We start from the raw sequence: 14,668 nt of genomic DNA, 5'->3' as shown, positions 1-14,668 counted from the left end.
TCTTTATTATTTCCACTCCCAGGGGCCTTGGTGACAAAGTTTGAACAGCCCGACAGCGACCACCAATTATTATTGGGGCCCTTGCCTTTGTTCTGTCGTTTCTTGGGTGCCCGTCCATTTTATGGCAAAAATCTTTGCCTTTCTGCCTTTGAAATACCAGCAAACTTGTAATTCTGTCATGAACAGTAAGTTCAGCTAACTGCGTAAACTTAGATTGCTTGTCTCATTAAATGCATGGCTTCACTTGACAACTTTGGTGTCCAACACATTGTTACAGTCACTTGACTGCAACTCATTCAAATTTTTACCACGGGCAATTTATTTTATTAAACCAAATTGTTCAACTGGTCAGAATATTGAACAAATCGTTCAGTCCAAATGTGAAAGTGCAAGGTGATAAAATAAAACATACTTACAATCCTATTTATATGAGACTTTAACTCCACTTAAGGTGGTACCTAACACTACAGGGAGATAACTCTGTAATATGAGCTAAACGTTTTAATTACATTTCATTGTAAAGGCAATGTTAAGCTTCTCAATGATCAAAATTAGTCTTTGTCAAACTGCTATACAACCAGTGTAATTTTTATGATAAAACGCTTGGTTCAAATTTTTTGATTTTTTTTATATTTTTGTAAAAGGGTCAAAGTAAATACCCTGTCAAAATTTTATGAAAATTAAACGAGCCAAATTAATTTTAGGGAGAGTGTTGGGTACCACCTTAAATAATGTTGTGACAAAATTAGTTTATCAGTTTGTATAGGTATATTATAGTCATTTCCAATGCTGAATGTGAACTGTTATTATTTTGAATTGCTATAAAAATGTCACAAATTTTGTCACTGCATCATTAAAGTGGAGTTAAAGTCTTATAGGATTTTAAGTATGTTTTATTTTATCACCTTGCACTTTCATGACTTGGCAGTTCGTTCATATTTCTGACCAGTTGAACAATTTGATATAATAAAACAAACTGCAATTTGGTCAGAATTTTGAATAAGTTGCAATTGGTGGAGAGCAACACAGTCAAGTCACTGTAATAAATTAACACCCAATAAATAATTGCCCTTTTTTCAATGACATTTATGTGTTAAATTGCCCTTTTCAAATCCTGACTAGAACACTGAAGAATTTCATCTACAGCAATCTCTAACATGTCAACACTGCATGTAGTTGTTAGATCAAACTATTATGTTGCAGGTGCTTTTATTTTCAATATTAATTGACTAGGATTGCCAGTAATGTTTAGTATACAATTCTCAAAATGATTCTTGTCTGGTAAATTCAATGTATTGGTTATTTTAGCCTGGAGACAGTCCTGTCAGAGGGACAGAAACCTGCCAATGTAGATATATATTTGATGTGGATTAACATTGAAAGATGTAGACAAATTATACAGCAGTTACATGGTACAGAAAAAGACCAACTTTATTCAGTATGTAAAGAATGAAATCTATCCTTTATCCTTTAATTTATCCTTTATGCCTGTAATCTTTGATCTTCTGTTTCCATCTGTCACCACATCAAGGCTTAAAGGTACATTTTCTTCTCTATTTCATTCTTGTCATATATTTAACACTCATTAGCCAGTCAGCTGGTTTTTAGTTAAAACATATTATGTTTGTTTAAGGGATGATACACAAGTTACACAGACTTATAAAGTCCTCGTTAATAAACTATTTGTATCATTATAATAATAAAAGAGAATCAATACAATAAAATATTTATCTAGTTAGGGACGACATCAAAAGATGTGATAGAAGGCAAATATCTATGTAGGATAAAAAACTTAAATCAAATAGGTTTTTTTTGGGTTTTTTTTTTTGGGGGGGGGGGGGGGGGTTCAACATTGCTGCAAGTTTTGTTAATCCAAAATCGATTTTACATACATCCATATATAGGTAAATCAATTTTTCCCAAATTAAGTTAAGAGGGGGGGGGGGGGGCGGGGGGGTTCTGTGCTATGTGAATTAAGTTTTTTATCTTACATTGAACTTTTAATGTCGTCCCTTACAGTAAGATTTTGAAAAAAAATGATATGACTGTTTGTACACTGTGTGCACATAATAAAAGGTATTTTACACAAAAAGAAGCTCTGTGATCTTTTGATAAAATAATTTTTGGATAACCTCATACATGTATTTTTCACAACATTCAATTTATTTTAGCATGTATTAGTAAACTTAGAACAGACATTGAATAACCATACAGACATTCTTCAAGCTAAAATCAAACAGCTGAATGGTAATGAATCAACTGGTACCATCCCTACAATAGCAGATGGAGCAAAGAAAAGAAAGAAATCACCAGAAACAGTTTCAGGTTAAAACATAGATCACTTTGGTCTGTTATTATTTCTCACAACAAATATTAAGGTTTTTCACGTCGTTAGAATATAAACTATGAACACTGGTTCTAGCTTACTGCTATGATTTAATTCTTTCTTCTCTTTTTTATGAGATAAGTATATACAAAATATATAAATGTGATAAATATATAAACTTTGTAGAGTCAGACTGCATTTTCCTTGTAACTTTGTTAATTTGGAGAAAACAGAAGATTCTTCCCTTTCTTGTTAAAGCATTCAAGTAAATGCTACCTTGGTGATACTTATAATATTATATGGTCCAAGTTACAACCATAATTATGCACTTAACTTTTTTTGTAGATTCTGAAAAGAGCCAGCGGAGAAGTGCCATTGAGGAAACAATCATAGGAAAAGGTGGATTGATGTTTGATGACATTGCAGGCTTAAAAGATGCTAAACAAGCACTAAGGGAGGCAATCATTATGCCATTACATTATCCACATTTATTTACAGGTAAGGTTGGGTTAACAAGCACTAACATGACTAAGGGAGGCAATCATTATGCCATTACATTATATAAAATTTAGTTCGTCGTACGTAAGTAGTTCATGAATATTCATGACATGTGACCATTTGTCCGCACTTAAAACCCGTGCGGTCATCTTTCTGACCATCGACTCTCGCTATAGCCTAAAGTAGACACGTGTATTATGTCCGAAGAAGAAATTTCTGCCGTGGAGCCAATGGACGAAAGTCAACTTTTAAAAGACGACGAAAGTGATCTTACTACAGCTGATGCAGTTTCCTTATTTAACAGTTCTTTAAATAAGGCCCTTCAGAGACAGAAAAGTGAGATTTTATCGGAGTTCAAAAAGACCCAAGTAAGCTCTGTCAATACAAACACACACACGTTAGTCAGTGGTCAACCCTCTACAATTGCTTCCCAGTCTCCGTCATTTGAATTCAGACAGGAAGGGATTAAAATACAGTTTAATTTTAACACCGACCGTATTTCTTCATTAAGAAGAATTGAACATTTGCTAACTTCCGAGTCACTTGACCAAACTCTTGACCTACAGTCTATTGTTAAAACTGAGCTTGACACTTTGAACCAGCAAAACAAAATTCTGAAAATCGCTGATCGTCATGGGTGGGATACCGTTCACGAATATCTGGACGATCCTCTTGCTGACAATGTTGAAGATGCTTCAAAGTTACGCACTGCCGTTTTCAGAGCTAACCGTAAACGTACAGCTAACAAGCCTTACAGCAGAGGTGGTGGCAGAGGAGGTTTCAATGCTAGAGAATTTTTTCGTGGCTTCAGCAAAGAATCTGGACCCAGAAATGACAACTACAGTCAACAAAACAACTCCCAGCAGCAGTACAACGACGGACTGTGCTTTTACTGCAAAAGACCAGGACACACTGCCCGTTTCTGTCCCTTCAAAGCACGTGCCTTCAGTAGTACCAAGTCAGCACCAGCCACTATTACAAGTGCTCCATCCCTGTCTTAATGAAAAAGTTGAGTATGATATAGAATTTGATAGTTATGAATATACCGATGGCAATAAGACCGTAAAAAATCGATTAAAAGATCATGTTCAGTTTTGGGAAGATAGTTTAAAACCTTCTGAATTAGTTTTAAGCACTGTAAAATTTGGTTACGTTATTCCTTTTATTCAAGAACCTCCATCAGTTTATTTGAATAATAACAGATCAGCATTTAATAATTCCTCATTTGTTTTGAAAGCTATTACAGAATTAAAACTGAATGGTTGTATTACTGAAGTTTCAAATAAACCTTATGTAATAAATCCTCTAACTGTAGCCATCAGTGATTCGAAGAAAGAGAGATTAGTTTTAGATCTGAGACATGTTAACAAATATGTACAAAAACAGAAAATAAAATTTGAAGGGGTTAAAGAGGCCAAACAATACGCAAAAAAGGGTTTTTTCATGCTAAAGTTCGATTTACGGCATGGTTATCATCATATTAATATACACCCAGAACATCAGAAATTTCTAGGTTTTTCCTGGGTAATTGATGGACAAGAAAGATATTTTATTTTCTCAGTTTTACCTTTTGGGCTATCTTCAGCTGGACATATTTTTACTAAAGTCGTTCGTACATTAGTTAACTTTTGGAGATCACAAAGTTTCCCGATTATTGTGTATTTGGACGACGGATGGGCTTGTGACAGTAGGGAAAGATGTGTACGCATGTCAAAATCTGTTTTACATACTTTATTGAAATCTGGGTTTTTACCAAATTTTGAGAAATCAATTTTTTCACCAGTGCAAAAATTAGACTGGTTAGGTTTTTCATGGAATCTGGTATCTGGCGTTATTGAAGTTCCCAGAAAGAAAATTGAAAAAATACAGTTAAAAATTGAAAAAATTCTTTCAGATAATCGTTCAACTGCTAGAAACTTGGCATGTGTTCTTGGTAAAATCATATCTTTGATTCCAGCTTTTGGTCAGATTTGCCAATTGATGACACGTAATTTATGCGTGTCTGTTTGCCAGAGAAATACTTGGGACTCATATTTTGAAATTTCCACCCAAGTCAAAACCGAACTTGAGTTTTGGAAAAGTAATTGTAAATCTATACCTAATTTATTGGTATGTCCTATACACAAGATTCCAGAACGTATTATTTTTTCCGACGCCAGTATGTATGCTGGAGCAGGTTTTGTCGATGGTAATGTTTTACAAATTGCTCATTATATGTTTAGCGAACAAGAAAGACTTAAGAGCTCCACATGGAGAGAGTTGAAATCTGTCGAGTTTATATTAGAAAGTATGTTTGCACAGTTAGCAGGAAAACTTGTAAAAATTTATACTGACAATCAAAATGTCGTGCATATTTGTCGAGTTGGCAGCATGAAGCCTGATTTACATGAACTTGCTATGAATATTTATACAACTTGCATAGTTAATAGTATTACGATTGAGGTTGAGTGGATCCCTCGATCCGAAAATGTACAAGCAGATTACTTAAGTAGAATTTTTGATTTTGATGATTGGGCTGTGGACGACAGCGTTTTTCTTATGTTTAATAACAGATGGGGGAAATTTACGTTTGACAGATTTGCAGACGATAAAAATCATAAAATTGCACGGTTTAATTCAAAGTTTTGGGTTCCAGGAACTACAGGAGTCGACGCTTTCGCTTTCGACTGGTCAGGAGAAAACAACTGGATTGTGCCTCCAGTCTGCTTAGTTTGCCGAGTTTTAAATCATATGTTAACTTGTCGCGCAAAAGGTGTATTGGTAGTTCCTAAATGGAAATCTGCTCTATTTTGGCCTATGGTTTGGAACAACACAGAAAATAAATTTAACGATTTTATCACAGATGTTGTTGAATTTGATCGTCCTAAACATTTCTTTTTATCTGGTTCAGACAGAGACAGTGTTTTTGCTAAATCCCCATTCATCAGTAGCGTCCTTGTTTTTAAACTTGATTGTTCATCGTAGGAGGTCACATTCCTTTGTACGGTTCAATGCACAATTTTACTATCGGGTGTAAATTTTTACTACACGGTAAAATACACGTATCAAAATAGGTAATTACTACGGAATGGACCCACACGCTTACATATGTATACATTATTAGTTCAAAGTATATTAGCTTTAAAGAATTAAGATGCACCTTGTGCGGTTATAATTTGAGTAGCACCTTGTGCATTATATAATTTAGATGCACCTTTTTGCAGTTTATTTTTGAGATGCACCTTGTGCAGTATATAATTGAGAAGCACTTTGTGCAGTTTATAATTGAGATGCACCCTGTGCAGTTTATAATTGAGATGCATCTTGTGCAGTTTGTAATTGCGAAGCACCTTGTGCAATATATAATTGAGAAGCACCTTGTGCAGTTTATAATTGAGAGGCACCTTGTGCAGTATAAAATCACAAAGCACCTTGTGCAGTTTAAATGCAAAAATGCACCTTGTGCAGACTTTAATTGAGAATTACATTATGCGGTTACAGTACAAAAGATTTACGATAAGAGATGCACTGAGTGCGCTTTAAAATATGCTCCTTGTACAGGTGTTTAAGATGCACTTTGCATGATTGATCCGTTAAAGTGATATATTTATATTTATCATTAAGCTAAGTTGTGCTTAGTTTTATTTATGTTTCATTATTACAGGACAGTGCAACATGGAGGAAAATTTCTCAGTTTGCGAATTCAAATCAAGAGTTTACCGGATGTGAAAAAAGCATTTTCAATATTGTGAGAAGCAGTAAAGCAGTTTCTACAAATAAAAAGTATGATGTGTATTTCAAAAAATTTAAAGAATGGTGTATTTCATATAAAGTTATTCCGTTACCTGCAAGTGTATCCTCCGTTGCAGTTTATATTAGTGGCCTTGTGCAGCGATCCGTATCTGAGTCTGTTTTATTAGCTCATTTTTATAGCATAAAGTGGTATCATGATTTCAGTTTAGTGTGCAATCCGTGTGAAGACAAGCTTATTCAGATGATGATTGAAGGAGCTAAGAGAATTCTAAGTAAACCAGTTTTGAAAAAAGAGCCAATTACAGCAGATCATTTACAGAAGATAGTGGACAAAATTGGTAGTGATCGTGCTCATTTGCCGAATGTTAGAATTTGTGCTATGATGTTAGTTGGTTATGCAGGATTTTTACGCTACAGTGAGATAGCAAATTTAAAAATGTGTAACATAAAATTTTTTGACACTTATGTTTCTTTGAATATTGAAACTGGGAAAACTGATGTATATAGAAGGGGTAATAATGTTATAATTTCTAAAACAAATTTGCCTACCTGTCCAGTAGTTTGGTTATTGACATACATTAATTTAGCTAAATTGGCTTTGGATTCTAATCAATATGTGTTTCGTTCTGTTAGATTTTTTAAATCAATAAATTCTTATAAGTTAGCAGAGGTTAATCGTCCGTTATCTTATACTAGAGCTAGGGAGTTACTTTTGGGCACATTAACTGCGATTGGTCTTGATTGTAAACTTTTTTGTCTTCATAGTTTGCGCAGTGGTGGTGCAACTGCTGCTGTAAGAAATGACGTTTCTGATCGTTTAATTAAAGAGCATGGAAGGTGGCGTACCGATTTTGCTAAAGATGGTTATATCAAAGATTCTGTTAAAAAGCAACTAACGGTTTCGTCAAATCTTGGTATATAACAGGTTATAGATATTTAACAATTTTGGTGATATTATTCAGCTCAATTATACTATGAATTTGCTATTTTTTGCCCTTTGTCTCGAGGTTATAGCGAGTAGCACACCTACTTTATGTCGTTTGTTCTTTGTTAAGGCCATAGAATATTAATTACTTTATATTCGGACGAACGTAGTGAGGGAGAATATAAATAAAATTTAGTTCGTCATACGTAAGTAGTTCATGAATATTCATGACATGTGACCATTTGTCCGCACTTAAAACCCGTGCGGTCATCTTTCTGACCATCGACTCTCGCTATAGCCTAAAGTAGACACGTGTATTCACGGTTGATTTAATGTGAATTTGTAATTGGAATTATGATATTATTGTTATTATGTTTGTATGTGGTACATACATTGTTGTATTATATAGAATTAAAGGTTATAGCGAGTAGCACACCTACTTTATGTCGTTTGTTCTTTGTTAAGGCCATAGAATATTAATTACTTTATATTCGGACGAACGTAGTGAGGGAGAATATAACCACATTTATTTACAGGTATGGTTGGGTTAACAAGCACTAAGGGAGGTAATCATTATGTCATTACATTACCCCCTTTGTTTACACCTAAGGTTAGATAAACAACCCCTGATGAAGGCAATCAACCTGCCATAATACAATACCTTCACTTCTTTACAATTATTAAGTTTTGGTGTTATAAAAGTAGACAATCACTATACAATATATTACCCCATTCATTTACAGATAAGGTAGACAACCCCTGAGGGTTGATATTATCATGCCATTACATTACCCTCATTTGTAAATAGGTTAATTTAAGTAGATAATTCCTGAGGGAGGCAGTTATCATGCCATTACACTACTCCCATTTGTTTATATGTATTTAAGTAAACTACCCTTGAAAGAGGTAAATGCGCCATTAGATTACCCTAATTTGTTAACCATGTAAGATAAGGTAGTTATCATGCCATTACATTTTACCCATTTGTTTACAGATAAGGTTAGCTAAGCAGGTTGTAAGGGAGGTAAGTATCATGCCATTACATTATACCCATTTGTTAACATATAAGGTTAGCTAAGCAGGTTGTAAGGGAGGCAAGTATCATGCCATTACATTATACCCATTTGTTTACAGATAAGATTAGCTAAGCAGGTTGTAAGGGAGGCAAGTATCATGCCATTACATTATACCCATTTGTTTACAGATTAGAATAGCTAAGCAGATTGTAAGGGAGGTAAGTATTGTGCCATTACATTATACCCATTTGTTTACAGATAAGATTAGCTAAGCAGGTTGTAAGGGAGGCAAGTATTGTGCCATTACATTATACCCATTTGTTTACAGATAAGATTAGCTAAGCAGATTGTAAGGGAGGTAAGTATTGTGCCATTACATTATACCCATTTGTTTACAGATAAGATTAGCTAAGCAGGTTGTAAGGGAGGTAAGTATTGTGCCATTACATTATACCCATTTGTTTACAGATAAGATTAGCTAAGCAGATTGTAAGGGAGGTAAGTATTGTGCCATTACATTATACCCATTTGTTTACAGATAAGATTAGCTAAGCAGATTGTAAGGGAGGTAAGTATTGTGCCATTACATTATACCCATTTGTTTACAGATAAGATTAGCTAAGCAGATTGTAAGGGAGGTAAGTATTGTGCCATTACATTATACCCATTTGTTTACAGATAAGATTAGCTAAGCAGATTGTAAGGGAGGTAAGTATTGTGCCATTACATTATACCCATTTGTTTACAGATAAGATTAGCTAAGCAGGTTGTAAAGGAGGCAAGTATCATGCCATTACATTATACCCATTTGTTTACAGATAAGAATAGCTAAGCAGATTGTAAGGGAGGTAAGTATTGTGCCATTACATTATACCCATTTGTTTACAGATAAGATTAGCTAAGCAGGTTGTAAGGGAGGTAAGTATTGTGCCATTACATTATACCCATTTGTTTACAGATAAGATTAGCTAAGCAGATTGTAAGGGAGGTAAGTATTGTGCCATTACATTATACCCATTTGTTTACAGATAAGATTAGCTAAGCAGATTGTAAGGGAGGTAAGTATTGTGCCATTACATTATACCCATTTGTTTACAGATAAGATTAGCTAAGTAGATTGTAAGGGAGGTAAGTATTGTGCCATTACATTATACCCATTTGTAGCCATTTATTCGGTAGCCAGAAAGAGGTAAGTATAATGCCCTTATACTACCCCCATCCCTTTAGAGGTAAAGTTAGGTAAACATTCCATCATATTACCCCTATTTGTTTACAGGTCAAGTTCAGTATGCAGGCCATTAGGGAGACAATTGTCGTGTCATTACAATACCCATACTTGTTTAGATGTAAGGTAAGGAAAGCAGACCCTAAGGGAGGCAATTTTCATGCCATTACACTACCCCCAATTATTTACAGGTTAAAGAAACCTAAGGATGCCAATTCACATATCTGAGGTGATTTTTCTTGTGTACAGGTAAGGTTAAGCAAGCAATGTGTGAGTCAATTATCGTGTCATTACATTTCCATCATTTGTTTACATGTAAGGTAAGTTACTTAGTGTTTTATATCCTTGTGAAGAGTATGCATTTGGTACTATATGGAACTGCTTATATTAGAAGCTCTTGACTATGCTTGATTTCTTATTTCATTTATGATCTAATTATGTTACAGGTGGAATAAAACCTTGGAAAAGGATATTACTATATGGACCTCCAGGTACAGGGAAGTCTAGACTAGCACAGGCCATCTCATCAGAAATTAATTCAACATTCTATTGTGTGTCTAGTTCTGATCTTGTGTCAAGCTGGGTAGGAGAGAGTGAAAAGTAAGCTTTATTGTATCGCTATGTGTTTCTTTATTCTACATTGCTATGTGCTTCTTTGTTCTACATTGCCATGTGTTGCTTTATTCTACATTGCCATGTGTTTCTTTATTCTACATTGCCATGTGTTTCTTTATTCTACATTGCCATGTGTTTCTTTATTCTACATTGCCATGTGTTTCTTTATTCTACATTGCCATGCGTTTCTTTATTCTACATTGCCATGTGTTTCTTTATTCTACATTGCTATGTGTTTCTTTATTCTACATTGCCATGTGCTTCTTTGTTCTACATTGCCATGTGTTTCTTTATTCTACATTGCCATGTGTTTCTTTATTCTACATTGCTATGTGTTTCTTTATTCTACATTGCCATGTGTTTCTTTATTCTACATTGCCATGTGCTTCTTTGTTCTACATTGCCATGTGTTTCTTTATTCTACATTGCCATGTGTTTCTTTATTCTACATTGCTATGTGTTTCTTTATTCTACATTGCCATGTGTTTCTTTATTCTACATTGCTATGTGTTTCTTTATTCTACATTGCCATGTGTTAATGTATTCTACATTGCTATGTGTTTCTTTATTCTACATTGCTATGTGTTTCTTTATTCTACATTGCTATGTGTTTCTTTATTCTACATTGCCATGTGTTTCTTTATTCTACATTGCCATGTGTTTCTTTATTCTACATTGCCATGTGTTTCTTTATTCTACATTGCTATGTGTTGCTTTATTCTACATTGGCTAGAGGTATGGGGGAGGGTTTCAATATCATGAAACATGTTCTTTTTGTGGATAGTTGTCTCATTGGCAATCATACCACATCTTCTCTTTTATATTAACCCCACTGTTAAAGGATCATTCACAAAATGGTATTTTGTTGTTTTAGTTAGTATATAGAATGCTTACAGATCTCCATAGCATCATAATAGCACATTAAACAGTAACAAATGACTGATAATGTATTTTGAACCATGAAAAACCACAAGAAAAACTACTTTGAAAACCCAAAAGATTTTTTTTTAACAGGTTGATTAAGGAATTGTTTCATCATGCTACACATCAAGAAGGTAGATCGGTAAGTAAGACAAAGTATGATGCTGGATAAGTTAGTACAGCTAGATGGTAAGTGACTAGAACACACCAGTGACATCACAGGTCCATAACTGAAAGTATCTACTATGGAATTTTTAGTATTCATATTGTCATCTGATAAAGTAATTCTGATTTTAAGGTGCAAATTAGAACTTGTTATTTTAGTATAGAAGATTTGTAGATCACTAGGTAAGGCTAGTTAGCAATAGTTTGGCAAAATTCGATGGAAGATTAATTAGTTAGTAGTAGAGTATGGAAAAGTTGATTATTAGGATTGAAAGTAAAGTGGCCATCTAAATGAGAAGATTTGTAAGTTAGAAGCAGAGTATGGAAAAGTTAAATATTAAAATTAAAAGTAAAATGGCAATCTATTGAAAGAGAAAATTTGTAAGGAAGGAAGGGTTAGTTGAAAACCAGTATGTCAATTTAAGATGGTCTATTAGTAAGTAAGGCAGCGTTAGATTATAATTTTTTTATGTTTCTAATTAAATTAAAAAAAATCATACTTGAATTGAAAAACAAGTATAATCACATGAAAATAGTCTTTTGAAGTTATAACATATATTAGGAGAGGTAATGGACCCATCTAGTGATAAAGATAAAAATTAAATATTAAGTTCTACTAGCTTATGTTTCAAAGTAGTTTCTAAACTGTATTTAATTTCAAAGGATTTATACAGGGTTATCATATATTTGTGCTAGAGAATGTTATTAGTTTGAGATTTGAATTATATATTTATTGGAAACCAGCAATTGGTCCCTTGTCATAATATGCAATGCTGACATGTTGTTTATTGTTTTTTTTTTTAGGTTATTTTTATTGATGAAATAGACAGTATTTGTCGACAGAGAAATTCAAGAGAGGAAGAACACACACGACGTGTTAAGACAGAATTATTAAAACAGATGGAAGGAGCAGACAACTCAGATTCTGCAGATAAGATATTCTTGTTATGTGCAACAAACTGTCCATGGGAGCTTGACACTGCTTTCCTTAGGAGATTTCAGAAAAGGATATATATTCCACTTCCAGGAAAGTAAGAAATTTTATTTCATCAATAGGAAGGTGTCTTTTAAACATCACTGCGCCATCTTATGCAGAATTCTTTGTATTATCAGTCACATTACTTCTGTACATTGAGAACTGTATAGGGTTGTATCAATAAATTATTTATGGCAAAGAAATTGAAAGAAAACTTTCATAAATTGTCTGAAAAACACATTGTAAAACATGAACACAATACTAACATTTAGACAACCATGGGCGACATTAAGATATATATTTTATAACTGTGCAGGAAATTTGTGTATGCATAGGACAAACAATTTAGTTGCATGGAGACTTGCACCACATAAAAATTTTCTATAAACAAATAAAACTGTCTCGGACTTAAAGAGAGAAGTTATCTTAAGCATAATTACACTGCAACTGTAAAATTTATGTAAATATGAATTCCACATTTCCAGGAGGTGCTCAACTAGAAAAATGAGACAGAAACTTTGTAGGACAAATATTATTTTCAAAATCACATTATTCCACAATATTGAGGATTTGTTCAGGAAAAACCTTGTTGTAAGACATGAATTTTTTTATTTTTTATAATGAATTTGGTTTACATTTCATTTGTAGAGAGGCCAGAAAAGTCCTGATGAAAATCCACACGAGAGACAATAAGATAGACCTGACTGATACAGAATGGGATCAGTTGTGTGAAAGGACTGAAGGGTATTCTGGTAGTGATATAGCTAATATGATGTTAGAGTCTTTGTTTGGTCCAATCAGGGATCTCCAGGCCTCTACTCACTGGAAACAGAGACCAGGTGGGTTATGTATATCACATGTATTCTTAAAGTTGATACTTTTGACAAAGTCTGAGAAACCATAAAAGAGTAAACAAGATGGACAAAGTTAAACCCTTTTATTTCTTTCACCAAATTGTTTTTGGCAATTAGTCATTTTGATTGCTACAATATTTTTTTGCATTGTACAAAAATGGCTACGGTACCTCCTGCAGAAACCATGCACACTTATATCTTCAGTTGTATAAGCAAACGTTTTGATTTCACAAGAAAGGATATGCAATGGAATTTAATTTAGTTTTGTATTTTTCATCAGCTTTTAAAAATGTAAATGGTAGTAGGTATGTTATTAATTAAGGTATTTTTGTTTGAACCTAAATGTGTACAATTTTTTTTCTGTTTCAGCTAATTATTAAATAATTTAGATTTTAAGACTTTTTAAAATCTTTGCATTGACAAGGTTGAGTTCTTTTGATATTTAGAATTAATATTAATTCTGCAACACTTACCTATAAAATAAAAGTTTCCTTAACAACTGATACATAGCTCAGAACTATCTATGCACTGGTGATTATAGATATTATATTTTGTTATAATGCAGATGGGAAGTTTATTCCTTGTAATCCAGATGAAGATTTATCCATAGAGGCTACAATGAGTTCATTTCCACCAGAAAAGGTGAGGCCCTATCTGTAACTCCAGGAGCTTTACCTTACTCGCATGCATATGTACATTACAGATAATACCAAATTTAAGCCATAGTATGTACTAAAGATAGCTACTCATTTACTGAAGACTGGAGGAGAAATTTCAACTATAGCCAACCTTTGGCATAACTAATTTACTGCACTGAACTATAAAACATTTTTGTTTAGGGACCAGCTGAAGCCCACCTCCTGGTCAGGGATTTCTTTTGCTGTGTTGGGGACCTTTGTGGCATCGAGCTGTTAACTGATCTTTGGTCTGGTTGTTGTCTCTTTGACACATTCACCATTTTCAATATCAATTTCATATTAAACTTCACTTTTACAGTTCTCGAGTTGAGTTCCTTTATAATGCTATAAGCAAGCATGTCATCATCTGTGTCCCATTGACACATCCTCCATTTATTTTTATATAGATTGCTATTTTATTATATTGTAGGTAATTCCTAGAAATGTAGCATTACAAGACTTTGAGAAGTCTGTACAGAGCCATGGTCGAACTGTTACAGATGTGGAACTCAAAAGGTTTGATGACTTTACCACATCTTTTGGAGAAAGTGGTTAATCTGATCATCTCAAAACTGAAATTTGTGATCTATCTTGTAACAACTTTGAAGAGCAGAATTTATGAATGAAGATGATTTCCTTCTGTGCAATTAAGCAAAAGAATAGTTCTATGCCGATTATTTTATAGTTGAAAATTTGTGACTTGACACATAAGTAGATTAAACTTGTTGGATTTAAATA

The 14,668-nt window shown here is 33.7% G+C and overlaps 2 protein-coding genes across 3 annotated transcripts in view; both read left to right on the top strand.

Annotated features, from left to right (window-relative positions):
- LOC134712642 (vacuolar protein sorting-associated protein 4-like) overlaps positions 1–14,668 on the top strand; it is a 27,719-nt gene extending 13,051 nt beyond the window's left edge. For both annotated transcript variants that reach the window (XM_063574381.1, XM_063574382.1), the window contains exons 2-10: positions 1,309–1,438; positions 2,172–2,325; positions 2,672–2,824; positions 10,169–10,322; positions 11,352–11,400; positions 12,228–12,454; positions 13,048–13,238; positions 13,819–13,895; positions 14,361–14,668. In XM_063574381.1, the coding sequence (XP_063430451.1) occupies positions 1,309–1,438; positions 2,172–2,325; positions 2,672–2,824; positions 10,169–10,322; positions 11,352–11,400; positions 12,228–12,454; positions 13,048–13,238; positions 13,819–13,895; positions 14,361–14,486 (1,261 nt within the window). In that variant the 3' untranslated portion in view covers positions 14,487–14,668. The remainder of the gene's footprint in view (positions 1–1,308; positions 1,439–2,171; positions 2,326–2,671; positions 2,825–10,168; positions 10,323–11,351; positions 11,401–12,227; positions 12,455–13,047; positions 13,239–13,818; positions 13,896–14,360) is intronic.
- On the top strand, positions 3,465–7,920 carry LOC134712641 (uncharacterized). Its single transcript, XM_063574379.1, has 2 exons — positions 3,465–5,933; positions 6,468–7,920. The coding sequence occupies exon 1, from the start codon at positions 3,506–3,508 to the stop codon at positions 5,786–5,788; it is 2,283 nt and encodes a 760-aa protein (XP_063430449.1). The 5' UTR covers positions 3,465–3,505; the 3' UTR covers positions 5,789–5,933; positions 6,468–7,920.

Source organism: Mytilus trossulus, chromosome 3 (assembly GCF_036588685.1).
Source record: "Mytilus trossulus isolate FHL-02 chromosome 3, PNRI_Mtr1.1.1.hap1, whole genome shotgun sequence".
NCBI classification, from domain to species: Eukaryota; Metazoa; Mollusca; class Bivalvia; order Mytilida; family Mytilidae; genus Mytilus; species Mytilus trossulus.
Note: the sequence above shows the minus strand (reverse complement) of the source record. Positions and strands in the feature narration are given on the sequence as shown.